Below are 19247 nucleotides of genomic sequence, written 5' to 3' on the forward strand. Positions count from 1 at the left end.
CAGCCATTAGCTGAGAGCAGCCACAGGAAAGGCCTCCGGTGCTGGGAGTGGAGCAAGCAGGGCAGTGCGCACAAGCTGCCGTGGCCACGCACAGCGGAGGGGCACGGCTGCCCCAGGGAAGCACCCGCAGCAGGGGGCAGGCGGACACGGTCAGGCAGTGACCTGAGTCCAGACGGGGCCCTCACACCCCCCGGGCCCCTCACGCGGCTCGAGCAGCCGCAGGGCAGCCCCGCCCGGGGCGACTGCAGGGACCTGCCTTCGGACGCCGCAGCTCCCCGCGCTGTCTGCAGGCCTGCCAGGTCTGAAAGAGACGACCGGAGTTCAAGGTCTTCACTGGTGACTCTACATGTCTTTAAAGTCCAAGTTCAACACAGCTGAAGTGCAGAAAACTCACAAACCTAATTTCCCAGTCAACGTCATGAAACTGGACTCCCACCCCCACCCACTGCTGCCAACACCGGCGTCCTCAGTGCCCGCACTTCCACTCTGGGCGGGGCACAGGGATGGCAGGCGGCGCCGTCCTTGCAGGACCCACCCTGAAGGCCTCGACCAGGGCGATGCAGTCGCTCTTGCTGTTGCCCGAGAAGAACACCTTGTTCCTGTAAGGGGACGGCAGGCAGGGTCACCGGGGGCCAGCACCACAAAGCGGCTCTAAGACAGGAGCGCACAATACCTGTATCCATCCAGGTGCTGCCTGAAAGGCATCGTGAAGAAGTTCTTCAGAGACAGAGCTGCCGCTGCCGAGGGGACCACAGAGAGCGTGAGAGGGCAGAGCGGGCGGGAACGGCATGGGGGGGTCCTGGGGCACACCCCCCGCCCCCCGCACCCACCTATGATGAGACACTCGTCCAGACACCCGAACACGTGGCCCAGCACAATGAGCTTGCCCAGCTGCTGGCTGACGGGGAGCTGGGCCAGCACTCGGCCCAGGAAGGTCAGCTCGCCGTCGTGCGGGTTCTCGTCCTCTCCCTGCCCGCTGACGGCCAGTGCGCCGACCTTGGCCAATGACAGAGCGCCATGAGCAACCACAGGACAGAGGCCCCGGAGAACGGGCTCTGCACAGACACCCACAGTGACTCAAGAGTGAGTGAGCACGTCCCGTCCTCGTTTCCGAGAGGACAGACCGGCAGGCGACGCGTGCAGCGGTCCCACCAGCACCCACCTAACTCCCAGTGTAAGCTCGAGGCCTGCTCGATGCTGAGCGAAGACCCAACCTGTGCATCCTCACGCTGATCTCTCAACACAACAAACTGTGCACTGAAACAACTCCCAGGACTTGAGTGTGTTTCACAGAAACCCAAGCAGACAGGAAAAATAAGGGTGACACACCAGAGGCACCGCCCGATTGGAGGCGGAGCCCCAACAAAGAGCAGGCACAGCACCAGCCTGAGGCCCTGGCAGCGAGGGCGAGGGGCAAGGGCGGAGCCTGAGCCCCTTGTGGGGTCAAATCATCCGAAGCCAGGGGCGGAGTCTGCAGCCACGGTAGGCGGAAGCTAGGGAGAGGCTGAGTGGCAGGACTGGGGGTCTGGGCAGGCCGACAGGGACGGCTGCCCCAGAACCCTGTGCATCGGGCGGTCACTGCAGCCTCAGACGTGCGTGGCCCGGTCAGTCTTCACGTGGGGAGGGGGTTGGAGGGACGACATTCACCAGCCCTTTGACATCAATCACTACTGCATCGGCATCAAGATGCATCTCGAACCATCACGTGTTGTCCGTGCCGTCCGGTCCCAACCCCTGGACTCTGGGGGGGAGGGCGGGGACGGCGGTCCGCGCACGCGCAGAAGCTGAGGTCACAGTCATCACACGGGCGTCTCAAACCGACCACGAAAGCCCCGCCCCGCACACCCAGGAGCACGAGATGGCCCACCTCCTTCAGCAGCAGCACAGTGCGCCCGATGTCGCCCAGGCGCGGCGGGGAGAGGGCTGTGGCCAGCAGAGCCCTGGGCTCGCCCATGTCCAGCAGCTTCACCTTCAGCACCGTGCTCCCCAGGGGGCAGCGCTGGGGGGACAGAGGTTCCATCAGACACAGCACCATCTCGAGATCGAACACTCAGTCTCCCCACTCGCCCTCCAGAGAGGGGGCGGTAGCAAGGGGAGGAGAGAAAAGCAAGGGAAAAACAGGAAAGGGAAGGGGAGGTGGGGTCAGGAAAAGGGAAGGGGAGAGACGAGAGGGAGGAGAAAGTGGGAGGAAAGGTGGGGAGAGAGGAAGACACAGACAAGGGGAGAGAAGGCCGGGGGTGCGGAGAAGACAGGGAGAGCAGGAAAGAGGAAAAGGCCAGCCCCGCGTCCCCTCCCAAGCCCTGGGGATGAGGGAGGGCAGAGCATCTGAGCTGAAGACCCGGGGCTTCCACCGCAGGTGGGCCGAGTGAAGCCCGCTGGGCTTCCGGGGCTCGGTGGGTGAGCCACTACGCAACTCAAGGCTGCTGGGCTGACCGCCGGCCAGGGAGTTTCCTGGAATCTAAACCACAAGCCCTTGAAGTGACGTCACTCGGACTGTGCGGCAGAGTGGCCCAGGAAGCACGGACTCCGACAGGGACCCGAACTGTTACCAGCATCTCCGGAACGACGTTGTCGGGGATGGCGCTGTCCCAGAAGTCCCTGTGCACCAGGCGGTAACAGTAGCCTTTCGACACCCGTCCGGCACGGCCTTCGTGGGAGAAAGGTGCGGAGGCTGCGTGGCATCAACTGCTCCAACGTTAGCACAGGTGCGTGTGTAAGAACAACCGAACCCCTGCATCTTCCCGCAGACCAGGTCACTTGGCACATCAATGTCGGGAGTCGCCCTCACACACGGGAGTCTGGGGCCTCCTCTGGACCGAAAGCTGCTCCGTGGCAGATGCCACGAGAGGATGAGCAGCCTTCAGCACGGAGCAGGAGCGGGTGTCTGCGCGCCCCACCTGGCAGAGCGGGGCTCTCGGTTACACAAGGAGCTCTCAGAGCCACGAGAATGCCGCCAGCCCGGGTGGGGAGTGGGCCCCAGACACGCAGACACATCACCGAGGCGCAGCAGATGACAGGAAACAGAGGCAAGGACAGGAGCCCATCAGCCATCAAGGACACCCAAGCTCGAAGCTCAGCAAGGTGTGACTGCGAACCTTGCAGAGAGGCCACAGCAGAACACCGAGCGAAGCCAATGCTGGCGGCCAAGGAGGGGACGGGCCACACGCCAGGGACGGCAGTGGCTGTGTCCTGCGCACGACACACAGGCTTACACACGACTGGCAAGGGCAGCCCGCGACTCGCGTCCACACAAACGTCACTTTGCACGGGCTGTGTCGAGCACCGCCACGCACAGGGCCACCCCGCAGTGACCAGGGCATCGCAGCACAGGGCCACCCCGCAGTGACCAGGGCATCGCAGCACAGGGCCACCCCGCAGTGACCAGGAAGGAGGACCGGCAGGCGCAACCCCCGGGGCAGCCCTGCGGGGCCGTCTCCACAGGCTCGGGCAGCGCGGGCTGCAGGGCCCTCGGGCACACCCAGCAGCTCCGAAGGGCAGAGGCGGTGCGCAGGGGCAGCGTCACCGCTCGCACGCCGGGGGGAGGGGGTGGGGGGATGGCTCGAGGGGCTGTTTCTGCAGCTCCCTGTGCGGGAGAGCTCTTCTCATCACACGGGCTTCGCACGCACAAAGGGGAGGAGACTGGAACTCCTGCGGTGCCCAGGCGGCCCCAGAGATAATGGCCTCTAACACACGTGTGCGCCTACTTCCAGCCACTTTCTCTGCCTGTGGCTCTTTGTTCTAGGGGCTGAGGGGGGAAGGTAAGCAGTGAGGTGACTCTAGTTGAATGTCCTGTTTGCACTCACATTACTTACTGGACATGAGGTTTCCCACAGTGAGGGGCGGCCTGAGGCCCTCCCTCCTGCACTGCTACCTAACGGTCTCCCTGAACTGCCTCTGGGTGGTCCAGCCCAGGAGCCTGAGTTCCAACTGCAGTCCCGCCACCTCCCGGAGCAGCCTGGGCAGTGCTGCGGCTCCGCCTCGCAGACGGCATGGGGACTAAGGACACAGGGAACACCCAGAGTCGCACCTGCGCACGGCGGACACCAGTCAGGGGTGCTCCTCTCTGCCGGACGAGGTGTCCCGCGCCCGCCCTCCCCAAAGGCTCGAGGGCAGCACAGCCTCAGCCCACACCGAGCGCACGTCCCTGCAGCCGGGCCCCCAACAAAGAGCCCCACCTCCATCGCCGCAGGGACACATGGGCACGTCCCAGCAAAGGTGGACCCCTCTGTGCAGCCAGCTCAAAGAGAGCAACACTTGGAGGGAAGTCAGAGGAGGGCGACCAAAACTTACATGGGGGCCACGTGGCCTCCAGAGCTGCCGCCACACGCGTGCCAGCTCACCGGGGACAGCGGCAGCGGGTGTCACACTGCTGTCCACGACACACGGACACAGACCGCCCCTCATTTGCCGGACAAGGGGAGGCCACGAGGGAAAGTGGGGAGTCTTTCAACAAGATGCACTGCTGCCTGACCCTGGAATCCGGCCCCAGTGAGGAAGTGCGCCGGGAAGCGTGGACAGGTGCACGTCTGAGAACCACACCCGAGTGGGGGTCCCCGACCTACCTTTCCTCTGGTTGCAGCTGGTTTTTGACGCCCAGCTCAAGCGCAGACTCTGGTAGTTGGTGTCTTCATCGCAAACCAGAGTTCTAGTCAAACAAAAGTCTATAACTGTCATTAAAACAAGAACGTGAGCAGACTGCTGACAGGAGACACCGGTGTGACGATTGCAATACACAGTGACAGACAAAACCCAGGAGCCGCAGAACTTGCGGCCCAGCCCAGGCGGCTGTGACCCTGGTTGCACCCCTGGGGACGGCGGGGGCTCCAAGCACAGAGGACAGAGCCCTGCAGGACCCGGCGTGTCCCAGGGTGAGCCCCCGGCTGCACCTGCCACCCGTGGTCCCTGGTCCCTGGGCAGGGGAGAGCAGCAGCCAGGGCGGGAGGGTTAGGGCCCAGCCGCTGGGCCTCCCCGGCCTCTGTGTCCCCGCCGGTGCCCCCGGCGGACAGCAGCCCCGTCACTGCTCTGGGCAGAGCCATCCGTCCTGGCCGCAGAAGCTGCCCTGCGGCAGGCACCGGGGGCTCTCCCACACGCCCGGGTGGAGCCCGAGAGCCGCGGGTCCCACCGTCCCTGCACCTCTCCTGCATGTCACGGTCTTGCCACTGCAGGGCTCCCAGCCTCAGGACCCGTCACGCACCAAGGCTGAAGGGTCCCATTCTGTCGCAGCACCCAGCACAGTGAACCTCCGAGTCCGTCCCCAAGCCTGGCCTACGCTCCCTACACCCCCGCTCACCACTGCAGCTCACAGCCCATCGTGTGTGTGTCTCACCCCATCTCGCTCTCCCGTCCCCAGGCTGGCCATCTCAGCAGGGCACGGACCTCTGTCACTGCTCCGTGGCCGAGTACCCTGGTCACCCCTGGCCCAAGGACAAGCCCCGCAGCCCCTGCCCATCCGTCCCAGACACACCCACCTGCCCACTGCTCCTCAGACAGGTCCCTGCACCAGAGCCACACCTTCCCGTGGCCACTGCTCTGCCACCCAAAACCTGTCCCCGTGTTGCCTCCCCAGGGACGCCCCCACACCTCCCGGGGGCGCTGCGCAAGGACAGAGTGGCGTCTTACCGTACTTGACGTCCGGGACTGTGACAGAGCTCTCTGCGATGTTGGTGGACAAGATGATCTGCCAAATGCAAGCAGAGAGCCCGCTGTCCTCTCTGCACACGGAAATCACTAGGCAACGTTAAGAAACCTCAAACTCAAAAATTACTTAAAAGCTTCTCGGCAGAAACACGTGGACTCCATTTGAAATTCGTCACTTTATCACTGTGTCCCCAGCTGACCAAGGGTCCTGGCGGGGGCGGGGCAGGGGTGGTCAGGCGGAGAGGTCAGCGCAGCGTGGCCTCGGCAGGCAAATCTGCCTTGAAGCCCAGCTCTGCTGGGCCGCGCGGGCCCAGGGCCCACCACCCCCGTCTCCCTCACTGCACACCGGAGGGAGGGCCCCGCCCTCGGGGGCTGTGCCAAGGGTCCTACGAGGTGGTAAGTGCCAAGTGCTTAGACCTGCTCCTGGCAGGAGCCAGCATCCGGTGACCAGCAGCCACGCCAGTGGCGCGGCAGCCCTTCCTGGACACCTGAGCGGCGCCCGGCACCACGCGCGGCCCGTGCCGCCCTGGCGGCCCTGCTGACCGGCCTTCCGACGGCGCAACTGCGTCCCAGGGCACTGATCTGCTCCAAGTCACGCGGCTGCAGGGGAGAGACCCGCGTCGCCTGCCCAGCCCCACGTGCCCCCGGCCTGCACCTCAGTGTGGCACCACTGCCTCCCCCAGGTGGGGGGTCACGTTCAGGGGCAAAAGGCGCGGCCAGGCTGGAAGCCAAGGCAGGGCTGAGGCTGCAGCTGCCCTGGGAGCCAGCAGGGGCCAGGCTGTCCAGGGGCTCAGAGCTCCTGCTGGAGTCAGGGGTCCCTGAGCGCTTCGAGCAACGCTAGAGGGGCTGTGACGAGACGGCCCTGTTGTTCCTGTGTGGCCAGAGTTGAAAGGACCCCTCCTGGCCCGGCAGCTGTGGCCCAGTGGCTTGAGCACCAGCCAAGAACCCGAAGGCAGCAGGTCCGACTCCCAGTCAGGGCGCACACCTGGGCGGCAGGCCCGGCCCCCGACTGGGGGCGTGTGAGAGGCAACCGACCCATGTTTCTCTGCCTCTTCCTCCCTCCCTCCCCTTCCCTCTAAACACTAAAGGAAATTTAAAAGTCACCAGAGCAGCCCCACACTTTGAGGAATCAAAGGAAATAAAAGCCTCTGGCAAATGGACTCAGAGCTCAGACAAAACTAATGGAGCCCCGGCCCACGAGGCCAGCGTCTGCCTGGTGCCATCTCCTACCTTCCTGTAGCCGGGGACGGGGCTCAGGAACACGTTGCTCTGCTCCTCCAGAATCACGCTCGAGTGCAGCGGGTAGACCTGCAGCCTGGGAGGCAGAGGGAAGGGACGCGGCCCCGGTGAGGCAGGGACACGGGGGGCGCAGCGGGCAGGGGGCCGCTCGCGGAGGTCATTAGTCGGCTCGGACACCAACGGTGGGCCCGCCTGTGAGTAAGCGCGTGGCGGCGTCAGCACCGGAGGAGGCCGGTGTGACTGCGGGGCAGCGTCACCTGACACAGTCCATCCCCAGGAGAAGGGCAGCACAGCAGCATCACGTACACACACCTTTTCTGAGTCACGTTTGTGAGGAGTTCGTGCATGTAGTTTATCTCACTCAAACCTAGGGGAGAAAAAAAGGTGGGAAAGAAAACGTGTCCTATTGCTAAGAACCTCCTTCCCTCCTCCCTCCCTCCCTTCTGAGAGACAGACAGACGCCGACTTACTGTTCCACTGACTGACGCACTCGCTGGTCGGTGCCTGCACGCACCCCGACTGGGCACTGAACTGGCAACCGTGCTGCATCAGAACGATGCCCCACCAACTGAGCTGCCCAGCCAGGGCCTAAAACACCAGCCTTCAAATGAAGACGCTCCTTTCTCGAAGGGGCCCGCCTTCCTCTGCTTCCCACGCCCTCCGCTCGTGGTATCAGAGTGACAAGTGGAAACGCGCAACGCTCCCCTGCGCCAGGACGGCAGTCCCCGCACGCTCCCACGCTGTCCTCTCCACCAGGTGGCCGCCCGGCAGTGCCCTCCCTGCTGGCATCCTCTGACCTGCAGTGAGCACGAACAATTTCACCACCAAAGACAGACACTTGGAAAGTATCAGATACTGTTACTAGGAAGCAGCAGTGCCATTAGACCTTAGAACACTCCAGAAGAGGAGAGACAGGCACTGGTGTCAGGGACAGAGTGACGCACCCTGCACCACGGCCCAAGCCTCGGGGGAAAGAGCGCAGCCCCCAGAGCAGGGAGAGAGCAGCTCCCATTGTCTCGGGCCCTGCAGCCCGAGGCCCTGGGTCCCAGCGGCCCTGGAGCAGGAACGCAGAGCCCTGCACACCAGCTCGGGGAGCGGGCGCGCTCTCAGGCACACGGACAGAGGGCAGCTCGTGGAGCTGGAAGGCATCTCCCATCAACAGGGGTCGGGCAGCACTCAGCAGCCAGAGAGCGTTCACCGTGTGCTCGGGGTCAGGCCCTGCCTGGTCATGTCCTCCCTTAACACAAACTTCCACACACACACACACACGCGCGTTTTCGATGAACGCTTTCTGAGGCCAACGTGACTCCACCCCACTGCTGGCCACGGCGTCTCCTGGGTGCAACGCCAGCCACAGCAGCCAGCGCAAGGGTGGCAGCGCCTGACACTCGAAGCCACCACCCACCGAGTTGCGCCCGCTGGATGGCTGTCACCAGGCTTCCCCGAGCCATTCCACTTCGTTCGAGCATCAGAAACGGCACTTCGAAGAAGGACAACTACACACAAACTGCTCTTTCGGGTGTTTGAAGCGCCTATTTTCTCAGATGCTGAAAAAGAAACTCAGGGACCAGCCTGAGGATTCTCGTCATGACACCACCAGCACGACTTCCGAACATTTACTGCTATCGAATGAGCTTTACACACGGACTGATAACGACTGTCTCACGTTCCTAACCACACACATGTAACAAACTGATCTAACAAAGTAGGGTATTTCACTGAAAATTCTCATGGTGGTTAGTGTTGGGAACCGCTCTGCCTGGTTTTAGCAGTTGTAACTGCCCCCCACGGCCAAGGCTGAGTGAGCGACCTCCGGAATGCGAGCCACTAAGGAGACAAAGCTTGTCTCTGGTAGCGAATGCTGCCTCGACTTACTCCCCTGCCCACCCCCCCAGTGCATAGTCAATAGTTGATGACCAGTAAGACCCCTCAGAGGAGGGGCAACCTAAGCCAGACACGATCACTGAGGAGGCCCTCAAGGAAGGACTCAGGGGGCTGCAACAAAGAGAGAGCGATGGACCCTCGCCCCCCCGGCTATTCTGACAGAGCCCGAGTCCCCATGTCCTCTGGGAGAAGCACTTTCTGGCTCTAATCCACTTAAGCCTGAAAACCTATGATGGGGAAGGTGGTGTAGCCCTTTGCTGGCCAGAGTGGGTTCTAGGGTGATCCGGCATAAAAAAGAATTCCTAAAAATCCTGTGAAGCCTGCTTTGTTAAGAGTGCTTTCATTCATATAATTATGGTCCCAGCAAGAAATGTCTCCCAAAGTTTCTGCAACCCCCTTTCCTGACAGACACTGACTCAGACAAGCCCTCAGATTTCTTTGAAGTGTTATCTACTGTTTGATCCTTGCTGCCCTGTATTCCTGTGTATTACAACCAGATAAAAGGCCCTGGAGGAAGGGACTCCTGGCTTCTTTCCTGAGAAACTGGCCACCTCTCCTCCCCAAGCAGATCATGTCTTGGGAGTGTTTACTTTCATCCGTGGTGGACGGGGGGACTTGTGGGCAAAGTTGCCCCCACAGGTCAGACCACTTTCAAAAACTAAACTTTTTGCTACCCACTCTTTTAGCAACAGGAAGGTTGCAGTAACAGGTCAAGGACAGTCCCCAATGTTCGTGTTCTCAGGGTCTGAAACCACTCTGCATACCGTGCACCGGCACAGGCCGCACCTCACCCGGGCACCCCCGTGCCGGTCCCAAGGGTGGGCACTCACCTGGCAGGAACACCAGCACGCTGCTCCGCTCCCAGGCCACCTGGGCCCCCGGCCCGGTCTTGCTCCTGTGAAGGACAGGAGGGCACAGACGTCAGCCAGGCCGGGACAGCGCTGCCTCCCAGGACCCTGATGCGCCAGCGCCCGGCTGCGGCAGGCACACGGGCCACGGGAGCGCCCTTCCTTCTGCTACTTGAGGAGACGCAGAGCCCCGAGGATGCGCCCCAAGGCTCCTTGGGGCCCCGGGCGACTCGATTCCCATTATTTCCTCCTACAAGGGGGTCTGAGAAAGTGCTCCTTGAAACTCAGTTACTAAATCAAAAACCCCAAATGCAGAACACTGCAAATGCGCCCTGAGGAGCCCCAACTCCTAGCAGGAAGCACAGTCCCGGGGCAAGACTTCAGGCCCCCCCACGCCCCCACCACACCCAAACCCGGCTCTTTGGAAAGATCCACAAAACTGACCCCCGGCCTACGGCAGAGGAGACGAGGTGAAGAGCCCAGGACAGCGAGGTGGGCGCAGGAAGCGCAGCGCGTGGGAGCCAGGCTAGACGGGCTCCCACTGGGCCAGGTTCTGGGTGACTGACCGTCGAAAAAGAACTCGGACTGCAACCTCAACACTCCCTCAAGACCGCAGGCAACGAGGCGCGGGCAGAGCCCTCTGCGGGCAGCGAGGAAGGACGGCGCCGGGGCACACGGAGCTCGGGGCTCGGCGGCCGGAAAGGACGTGCGGTGAGAGGCAAAGGCCCTGACGGCCGTCAGCGGGGGGGACGCAGAGGTGACAGACGACCCTGAGAGAGGCGCTCCCCACCCCGTGCCAGCCAGGCTGTCGATCACAGTGACACAGCACCAGCACACGGCCATCAGGGCGGCGAGTCCGTCTGCTGGGAGGACGCCGAGCCGCGGGGCACACGCCCCGGCCCCTGGCACGGCCGCTGCTCCGGAAGGCGGTCGGCGGGTCCCTCCCAGAAGAAGCCCACCCCCGACCAGGCCCCGCGACTGCGCCCCTTCCACACGGAGCCCGCACAGGGAGCCCTGGCCAGTGCGGCCCAGCGGGTTGCGCAGTCCTGCAAAGCACAAGGTCGCGGTTCGATTCCCGGTTGGGGCGCACGCCTGGACTGTGCCGGCCAGGTCCCCAGCCGGGGCACGCGTGAGAGGCAACTGACAGATGTTTCTCTCTCACATTGATGTTTTTCTCCCTCTTTCTCCTTGCTCTCTCTGAAAATAAGTAAATAAAAGCTTTAAAAAAAAAACCCTGCACACGAATGTTTACAACAATTTTACTCGTAACTGCCAGAACCTGGAAGCCACCGAGCTTGTCCCGCAGCAAGTGCTGGACGACGAGGCCCCGTTTGGACAGTGGAGCGTCACTCAGCACTAGAAAGAAATGAGACACGCAGGAGCCTTGGACGCATATCGCCAAGTGACAGAGCCACTCTGAAAAGGCCACACACTGTGTGAGTCCGACTCCGTGGGACTCCGGGGAAGGCCAACCTGGTGACGACAAAATGCCCAGTGGCTGCCAGGGGTGACGGGGCAGGGCTCGCTTGTCAAGCCTGAGGCACGTCCAGCACCCGGAGGGACCCGTGTGTCAGCTGTGGGTGCGGGGGGCCGACGCCGCTCTGGGGCAAGACTCTGGCAGAGGGGAGGTCGCATGGGGGCAGGGAAACCTGCTGTGGTTTCTGTTCAGTGCTGCTGGGAACCTGATTCTGCTCTGAAAATAAGTTCTGTTTAAAGGGAAACCCCCACGAGCCCATCGTAGCACTGAACACAGAGAGTGAGGAAGAGGAGCGAGGCGGAGTGACGAAGGGAAGACTCCTCTCTGGGGAACAACCTGGGGGAGTGGACGGGAGCAGGAGACGAACTCAGAGCCACCCACACGAATGCGAGGCCTGGGCCCGCCGTGCCCACGCGCGTCTGTGAAAGAGATCAGATGGACGGCTGTCAGGGAGCAGTGCCCACATCAGACCCCACGAGTCCCACGGGGCAGGAAGAGAAACTGTGGCCCCGGCTTTCCCCAGCGGCCAGCGGCACAGCCCGGGAGGCCGTCCCGCCCTCCGACGGTTACGGGAAGTCACCACCAGGGCCCAGTAAGACAGCAGGACAAGTGTGTGCGACGTACGTAGGTCACAGCACAGTAAAGCTGCACATGAGATCAGAAAAAGTAGGAGTGCGAGAGAATTACACAGCAACCGACTCACACTAAAGCAACTGCATTTCAGGAACGAGAACCAAACGAGGGCGGTTCCCGCTACACGAGCAACAAGAAGTATCCGCCCACGCTCTTCATTACAGCAGCTGCTGAGGGACCCGCTGGAGGACATGGACATGGGGGCGCCCGGGACCCAGGGCGGAGCGGCGAGTGAAGGAGCAGTGCCATCCAGGGGCACCTCAGCACCCCGACCAGTGACGTGAGAGGCATCGGGGGCTCACAGGGGCTTGAAAACAGAGTGGAGCCAGCTGCTAGAGGGCTGGAGGGGGGCCGAGCGTGGCCCGGCCCCAGCTCTGTCCAAGGCGAGTCACTGCACGCCCCGCCCTGTCCCCCTTTCACAGCGGTGACGGCCGGAAGGGACACTTGGCACATCCCCACACCCACAGCGCCAGGCCCCCGCCCCAGCAGATGAGACACACACGCTCACCATGCTCTGCCCTGCGGAGCCAGCGCAGGGAGGCTCAGGAGACGGTGCCCCTTCCGCGCACGGCAGAGTCTGCCCGGGCAGGGGGTTCGGGGGCTGGAGCGGAGCCCCGTGCACCAAAAGGCTGCGGGTTTGATCCCTGGTCAGGGCACGCACAGGAGGCAACCGAGGTCGCTCTGTCCAGCCCCCTTCCTCTCTCTCGAACCCATGAACACGTCCCAGGGTGAGGACGCCTTTGAACAGCAACTGCAGACTGACCGCCACGTACAACTGAGGCCTGGTCCCACGGGACACCTGTTCTCGGCCCCCAAGGCCGCTCTGGGCTCGTGGACTCCGGACAACAGGAGCTCGGAGAGGCCTGCAGGGCAGCACGCCCTCGGGCTGCGTCTCCAAGCTTTCAGAACTGTCGGTCCTTGGCGAGGATTTAAGTGCTTTAAAGCGGAAATTTCCAGTGACAAACTTGCGAGACCCTGACTTCACCTTCAGATGTGCAGAGTGACTACTGAGAGGCCTGTACCGTCAATCTTAGTGTCCTGAAGACACAGGCAGCGTGGAGGTGCGTGATCTGAGGGGCAGCCCGAGGCACTTACCCACTCTCTCTCACGTCCATGTCATCGAACGTCTGGATCAGGGAGACGGCGACTTCGTACATGTCCTTTGTGATCACCGGCTCCTCCAGGACGTGCGGGGAAAGCTGAAACAGCAGGAGCGGCAGCTGTGTGCCAAGCGGGCCAGGAGGGAAGTGGTGCTGGGTGGGCGGCCCCCTTCCGTGGGGGGCCAAACTGTGACAAACACCCCAAGGAGAAGCCGCAGCATTCGCAGCCGCACCTAAGCACGCACCTCGCTAACTGTCACGCACGACACAAGCGCCAGCTCGCACAGAAGGTGCTGGGGCAACCCCCTCCCTAAGGCAAGGGTGGGTGGGGTCAGGCACAGCAGCGAGTGACAGGCAGGGCGCCCCCTTGAAAGACAGAGCGAGTGGCTCCCAACACCTGTGGAACCCGGCCAGGGGAGTCCGGGCGCTGCCTCCCGTGAAACCCACACCCCCAGGAGCCCCCCCCCCACATCAGCCTCACCACCCGAGGGAAGGGGTCCTCCGAAACCACAGCTCCCGGAAAGGGACACAGCTCCCAAGTGCTTGCCAGCCCGCAGCGACAGCACTGCTGCACGCGGCCCTGGCTGGGGGGCCGTCACGGGCCCTGCTCTGACTGCGTGCGTCACGGCCGGCTCCCGCAGCCCCACTCAGCACACAGGGACTTGGGCATGCTGGCGGCCCTGCCCCCACAACAGCGGCGTGGGGCAGCGACTGCGCTCACGCAGAGGCCCCAGCAGGCCAGCGTCCCTGCAATGCCCAGGACGACGCCTCCAAGTCCGAGTGTCCCCACCCGCAGCCAGAAAACTGCCACACAGCTTCACGCCCCACGCCCTGCACGAGACACCTCGGCTGACTCTGCCAAGGACGCTTCAGAAGAACCACAAGGGGCCGCGAAGGACATTTTACAGCTTTTACATAAGCGTCAAGTCAGTTCATGTTCAAATAATCCACTGACCCCTTTTATTGCACTTCCACTAATGTAAGGACGAAAAAATTCCATTGAATCAGTATTTTTGAAGCAAGCCTAATAAGTTCATTTTCGAAGGTCTACCTCTACCTTAACTTTCTGCTTTGCCCAAACAACTTTTTAAAAGGTAGTCTTCACAAACTCCCCCGTGGCAATCGGAGGCACTTGGAACTGCTTTCCAACAAGATCCCCAGGCAGCGTGACCCCCCTGGAGAATCTGAGCCTGGAGAACACTGCGGACACGCTGCCAGGACACAGAACAAGCCGACGCCTGCACGCTGCCTCGACGCAGGTGACAGAGGACACGCACCGGGCACAGCCCCTTCTGTACGCGGGGATCAGGAGGAGGAAACCCAGCAGGCAGGAGAGGACAGGCAGGCAGACGAGTGACGGCCACACTGACCAGACGCAGCAGGAGAGCAGAGCCAGGAAGGGAAGGGCGGGCCCGGCATCGGCAGAAAGGGGCAGACACGCCAGGGCCCCCGTCCGGAGCCCCGGGCTGGTACCCGGCACGCGGCCACCCCGGTGAGATGAGCACACCAGGCGCGCCCTCGTCTGAGAGGAGGGCAAGAGACGCCCCAAGTGAAAAGTCCGCGACCAGCAGAGGGTGGCAGTGGGGAGCGGCGGCGCGCAGAACGCAAGGGCTGGGCCACCGCGCAGCGTGACGGCCCACACTCGTGTCTGAGGACGACTCCTTGAAATGAGAGGAGGTGAGAACAAAGGGTGAAAGAGGCTCCTAAGGGCTGAGAGGACAGCCAGGGCGGGTGCCAGAAAGACCAGGAGGCACCGGGGACACCAGGCGGGCAGCGTGACCGTCAGTGAGACTCAAGGGGCCACCCACACGGACTGTTGAGAAGGGCGGACAAGGGCACGCTCTGGGCGGGAGCTGGGGGCCGCAGAGGTCTGTGCAGGCTGGCTGAGAGGGGAGCGGGGCAGACACTGGGAGTGCAGACGGTTTGGTAAAAGCTACCCCGAAACACGGGCCCTATCCGGTGCTTTTAAGAACGAAACACGCGCGGTGAACAGGAAAGGAGCGCAGAGGTGCCCTCGCAGTGACGGCGCAGGGGACAGACAGACACAGTCTCCTGGGAGGGGGCCTCCCGTCCAAGGAGGAGGCGGGCTGGCAGGTGAAACGCAGAAAGGCCAGTGTCCAGAGGGCAGGCCTCGCGTCCTGGCAGCAGCAGAGAGCGCGCCTGGGCAGTGACGCGGGTGGGAACCAGCACAAAGCGGGGGTCTCAACAGAGCTCTGCTGACGCCAGAAGCCGGTACCACGGAATCCACACCACACGGTTTTTGTGAGGCTCCAAATAAATATGCAGTTGAGGCTCGAACACCCATTCGCTGGAAAACGTACGGAGCACCTGGCAGCTGCCGGAGAGAGGACGCACCGTCTCCGGTCCGCTGGCACGAGCCCCAGGCCGGGCCCGCCCCATGCACGCCCACGGCAGTGACACACACTGTGCGCGCACTGGTCCTGGGATGGGGGGGTTGGTGAGCCCCCCCATGCCAAGGGTCAAAAACTGGGAACATCCAAGTGCCCCCTGCAAAGAAGCAGTGCACCAGGGACTGGCTTCCACAGGAGACGGTTAGGAAGGGACAGACATGTCCCTCCAGAGACAGTTTACAGCCAGGGGGCTGACCGCGGTCTCCGTGGGGGAGGAGCCTGACAAACAGGAGGGGTGGGGGGTCAAGGCCAACAGTGCCCGTGAGGAGTCCGAGGAGAACTGAAGGGACTAAGCAGCACCTGCCCTCTGCGGTTCCTCCCCAAACCCATCGCCCACTCTGACCAGGAGGACGGCCTCGGGCTGGTCCCCACAGAGGACGTCCTGCCGTCCGAGGACACCGGGCAGCCCCAGTGGAGCCCTCACTGTCACCTGAAGTGAGAGTGGTCAGAGCGAGCCCACCACCCACAAGCCCATGGGGCTGTGGGGCCCTGGCACGGAGGGCAGACGTCGGGGAAACCAGGGCGCGCAGACACAGGGTGGCGCGGGCACTGACGTGCGCCCAGGCGTGGCACATGCAGACTGCGCTGCGGGGCCTGGGCGACACACGCGCAAAGCCTGCCTGCGGGGTTCTTCCGACTCCGCCGCTGCTCTGGATGACTGACTTTACAACTTGAAAAAGCACTTTTTAAAGGCCATCACTGGCTTTCCTCTCAGGTAGTCTGACAAAATACGGTGGGGGAACCTCCCAAAATGGGATTTATTCATAAAAAACGTGTACCTAATTCTTACATAGTTAAACTTCAGCCCCCTTCAAAGTCCTCTCCATTTGACGCACTGCACCCACTGAGCCTCTTCCCTGCTCACGACCGTTTCTGAACCCTCGACTTTGGTGTCTTTCGGTTCCAGCTCCTCCCTCACGTCAGCAGCACATCTCCCTGCAGGACTCTCTCCGTCCAGGGGACAGAGGTCACTCAGGGCGGGATCGGGGGAATAGGGAGGTGGGCACAAGGGTCCTGCCACGTCTGGTCAAAGAGTGCTGAACCCTCAGCGGGTGTGGGCAGGTGCGCTTGTGAACCATCCATCATGCAATGCGCAGATGCACTGAAAGTCTGGAAAAATCTGCGGAGGCCGAATGCCGCCTCTCACAGCTACGCCAGCTGGTGCACCGAGACAGGTGGGCTCCTGAGACACTCGCCTGGGGGGAAGCCTGGACGACAAGGGCCGCCTTCGAGGAGTCAACTCTAGTTTTGGGGTGCCCCTCATACAACTGCCCACATTAGGCAAAGCCCCGTCAGCCCCGCCCCCTGCCCCACCCCACACAGCAGAGCCGACATCACTCCAACCTCGCAGGTGTCTCTAAAGTGAGGCGACTCCCCTGGACAGGTGGCAGGGCCCAGCAGGACCACGCCCTCGCCACCAGGACGCCCTGGGGAGAGCCGGCCGGGCCTACCTTGCCGTGAGGCAGGTGCTGCAGGTCGTCCAGGTAGTGCTCCTCGATCGCGTGGGGCTGCCCGGGCACCTCGAACACGCGCGCGGGGCTCAGCTGGTTCTGCACGGGGACGGCGAAGTAGTCTGCAAACTCCTTGCAGTTGATGGTGGCTGACATGAGGATGACCTGCGGAGGGACCAGGAAGGCGAGGACTGGGGTGGACCGCTTGTCAGAGCCCCGGCGTTTCTTCTGCCGCAGGCACTTCTGAGAGTCGAACAGAACACCCAAGCGAGCCCCCAGCGAGACGCAGGTTCCTGCAGTTCGAAGGCGCTCGGAGATGCAAACTTCTACTGCTTTCAGCTGACCCAGGGAGGAACTGTGCGACCCCCACAGAACTACGCCCGCTGCTCTAAAGGGAGCTTTGTATTGGAAACCAAAGTGCAGACGAGCGCAGGCAGCTGGATGGCACATTGCAGAAACAGGCGGAAGTAGAGCCGCCAAGAGGGAGGCCGCGGTGCGGCAGCCGAGAGGAGCCCACCGAGACCCGGCGGGCTGCGGAACTTGGTCTGGCCAAAAGCAAGTGTGTGTGTGTGTGTGCGGGGCGGGGGGGGGGGGGGACAGTGACATCCTGGGGGCCCTGCAGCCCGTGGTGCAGGGTCCACAGGACTCTCCAGTCTCCGAACGCCCAGCAGGGGTGAGCACAGCCCTGGGCACCGGGCAGCAGGGTTCGGTTGTGCAGCCTCCGTGGAAAGGAAGGCGCGGGCACCGTCCACAGGCCCAGGGCACAGAGCACCTGCACTTCCCTGCACTTCGGCACCGAGGCTGAAAACCACAGCGACCAGGACCCGCTCTGAGGTGTCAGAGCAGCCCCCAGGGACACTCCCACCGCAAACGAGAGGCCTGGACGCCGGGAGCCCCCACCTCACGTGCACCCGGAGCGCTGCCCACGGCCGTGAGCTCTCAGAGCCCCCGCCCCCCCGTCTGTGCTGAAACGAGGAGACGCAGAAGTGAACGACCCGTCACTCACAAAATCAGACTCACCTTCACGAAACGTGAGTTTGTCCTCAGAAGTTTGCGGACCACCAGCAGCAGGAAGTCCATCTCCTCCGTCCGCTCGTGCACCTGCAGAGGACGCAGGGGCGCCCGCCGGCTCGAGCAGCGCTCACGCCGCCACGGACGAGTGGGACGGGTGTCGGTGCCGGGTCGGCGCTCTCTGCTAACGGCTTCCTCAGGGACTGGGGCTGCTCCTGCAGCGGGTCGTGGACCCGCAGACCAGAGGCCCAAAAGAGGCTGTGGGGGCCCCTGTCCCCCCAGCACTTCTCTCTGGGGCCTTACCGGCATTTGGGAAAAGTGATATTTAGCACTGTGGGCCCTGCCCACTCAGTGCCAACAGTGCCCCAGGTCGCCGTGACGACCAAAGCCCTCCCCTCCCGTCCCCAGCACAGAGAGCCGCTGACCAGCATCACTCCTCTGCAGGCCACGAGCTGCCCTGCTACTTCTGCCAGTGAGTGCGGGCGGAAGCTGTGCCGGGCGGAAGCTGTGCCGGGCAGCAGTGCCCTGCCTGGCGGGGCACATCCCAGGTCTCGGGGGCTGCAGGTCTAGGGGGAGGGCCAGCCCTGGAGGAGCCGGCTTAGTCGGGAGAGCTGAAGAACCCTCGGGGACGGCGGGTGCCCTGCGGCCTTCCTCACGCAGGGGCCTTCCAGGCTGAGCCAACCCTAGGACTTAGGGTCACCCGGCCCCTCTGGCCACCTGGCCTGCCCGCCCCAGAGCCGGCCGACAGGGAGGTCTGAAACAGGGATCTACTTTCCTGTCAGTCAGGACACCTGGACACACAGGGGACAGTAATTCTACTGCAGGACGCCTCTTTTCCTGGTGTGACCGGCCCGGTGACGGAGTCAGGGCCGCCTCTGGGCCCCGCTGCCGCCCTGAGGCCCAGGAGTGGAGGCGTGGGGAAGGGACCGGAGGAAAGGCGGGAACCCCAGCGGCAGAGGGCGTGCGGCATCCCCGAGTCAGGGCCGCCGGAGACACCCTAAGAACGCTCTCACAAACTCCTCTCCGCCACGTAGAGCAGACCCCCAACACGGACCCCCGGAGTCGCACGGGGACTAGAGAGGCAGACACTCCTCGGTGCTCAGGTGCCGACTCCATGCTCTGGACAGATGAGTTCCGACCTCACACAACCCAGCCCCGCCCCTCCTGACCCGGGTCCCGGCGCTGTCACTGCCTCCTCCTGCAGCCAATACTGGGCCCGAGGCACCCACCTCGTCGATGAAGATGTGCGTGAACTCCGTCAGACTCTTGGCGCGGACGACCTTCTGCAGCAGGACGCCGGTCGTCATGTAAACCAGCCGGGTGTCCTCCGTGGCGATTCTCTCCAGACCTACCTGCAGGTCGGGGCAGGAAAGGAGGGTGTTTTTAGGGTCCCGCGGCTGCGCTTAACGCCCCTCAAGGCCGTGCCCACTTCATCACGGGGGAGAGAAGGCACGGTCAAACCGAGGCTCCGGTTCAGTCGATTTTTCCGTTTGAGTGGGAGGGGCTCTGGCTTATCTAGTCACACTGCCTACTTCATTTTTACAGTGAGACAATTA

General features: G+C 63.1%; 1 protein-coding gene across 1 annotated transcript in view; it reads right to left on the reverse strand.

Annotated features, from left to right (window-relative positions):
- Nucleotides 1-19247, reverse strand: part of TDRD9 (tudor domain containing 9) — a 51787-nt gene that overhangs the window by 25868 nt on the left and 6672 nt on the right. The window contains exons 4-18 of the mRNA XM_053665985.1: nucleotides 18921-19043; nucleotides 17701-17781; nucleotides 16681-16845; nucleotides 12814-12917; nucleotides 9591-9655; nucleotides 7189-7243; nucleotides 6868-6952; nucleotides 5620-5677; nucleotides 4563-4667; nucleotides 2550-2647; nucleotides 1868-1999; nucleotides 831-996; nucleotides 674-737; nucleotides 536-599; nucleotides 257-301 (exon numbers count right to left, since the gene is read on the reverse strand). Coding sequence (XP_053521960.1) covers nucleotides 257-301; nucleotides 536-599; nucleotides 674-737; nucleotides 831-996; nucleotides 1868-1999; nucleotides 2550-2647; nucleotides 4563-4667; nucleotides 5620-5677; nucleotides 6868-6952; nucleotides 7189-7243; nucleotides 9591-9655; nucleotides 12814-12917; nucleotides 16681-16845; nucleotides 17701-17781; nucleotides 18921-19043 — 1410 coding nt within the window. The remainder of the gene's footprint in view (nucleotides 1-256; nucleotides 302-535; nucleotides 600-673; nucleotides 738-830; nucleotides 997-1867; nucleotides 2000-2549; nucleotides 2648-4562; nucleotides 4668-5619; nucleotides 5678-6867; nucleotides 6953-7188; nucleotides 7244-9590; nucleotides 9656-12813; nucleotides 12918-16680; nucleotides 16846-17700; nucleotides 17782-18920; nucleotides 19044-19247) is intronic.

Source organism: Artibeus jamaicensis, unplaced genomic scaffold (assembly GCF_021234435.1).
Source record: "Artibeus jamaicensis isolate MK-2021 breed Jamaican fruit bat unplaced genomic scaffold, CSHL_Jam_final contig_444, whole genome shotgun sequence".
NCBI classification, from domain to species: Eukaryota; Metazoa; Chordata; class Mammalia; order Chiroptera; family Phyllostomidae; genus Artibeus; species Artibeus jamaicensis.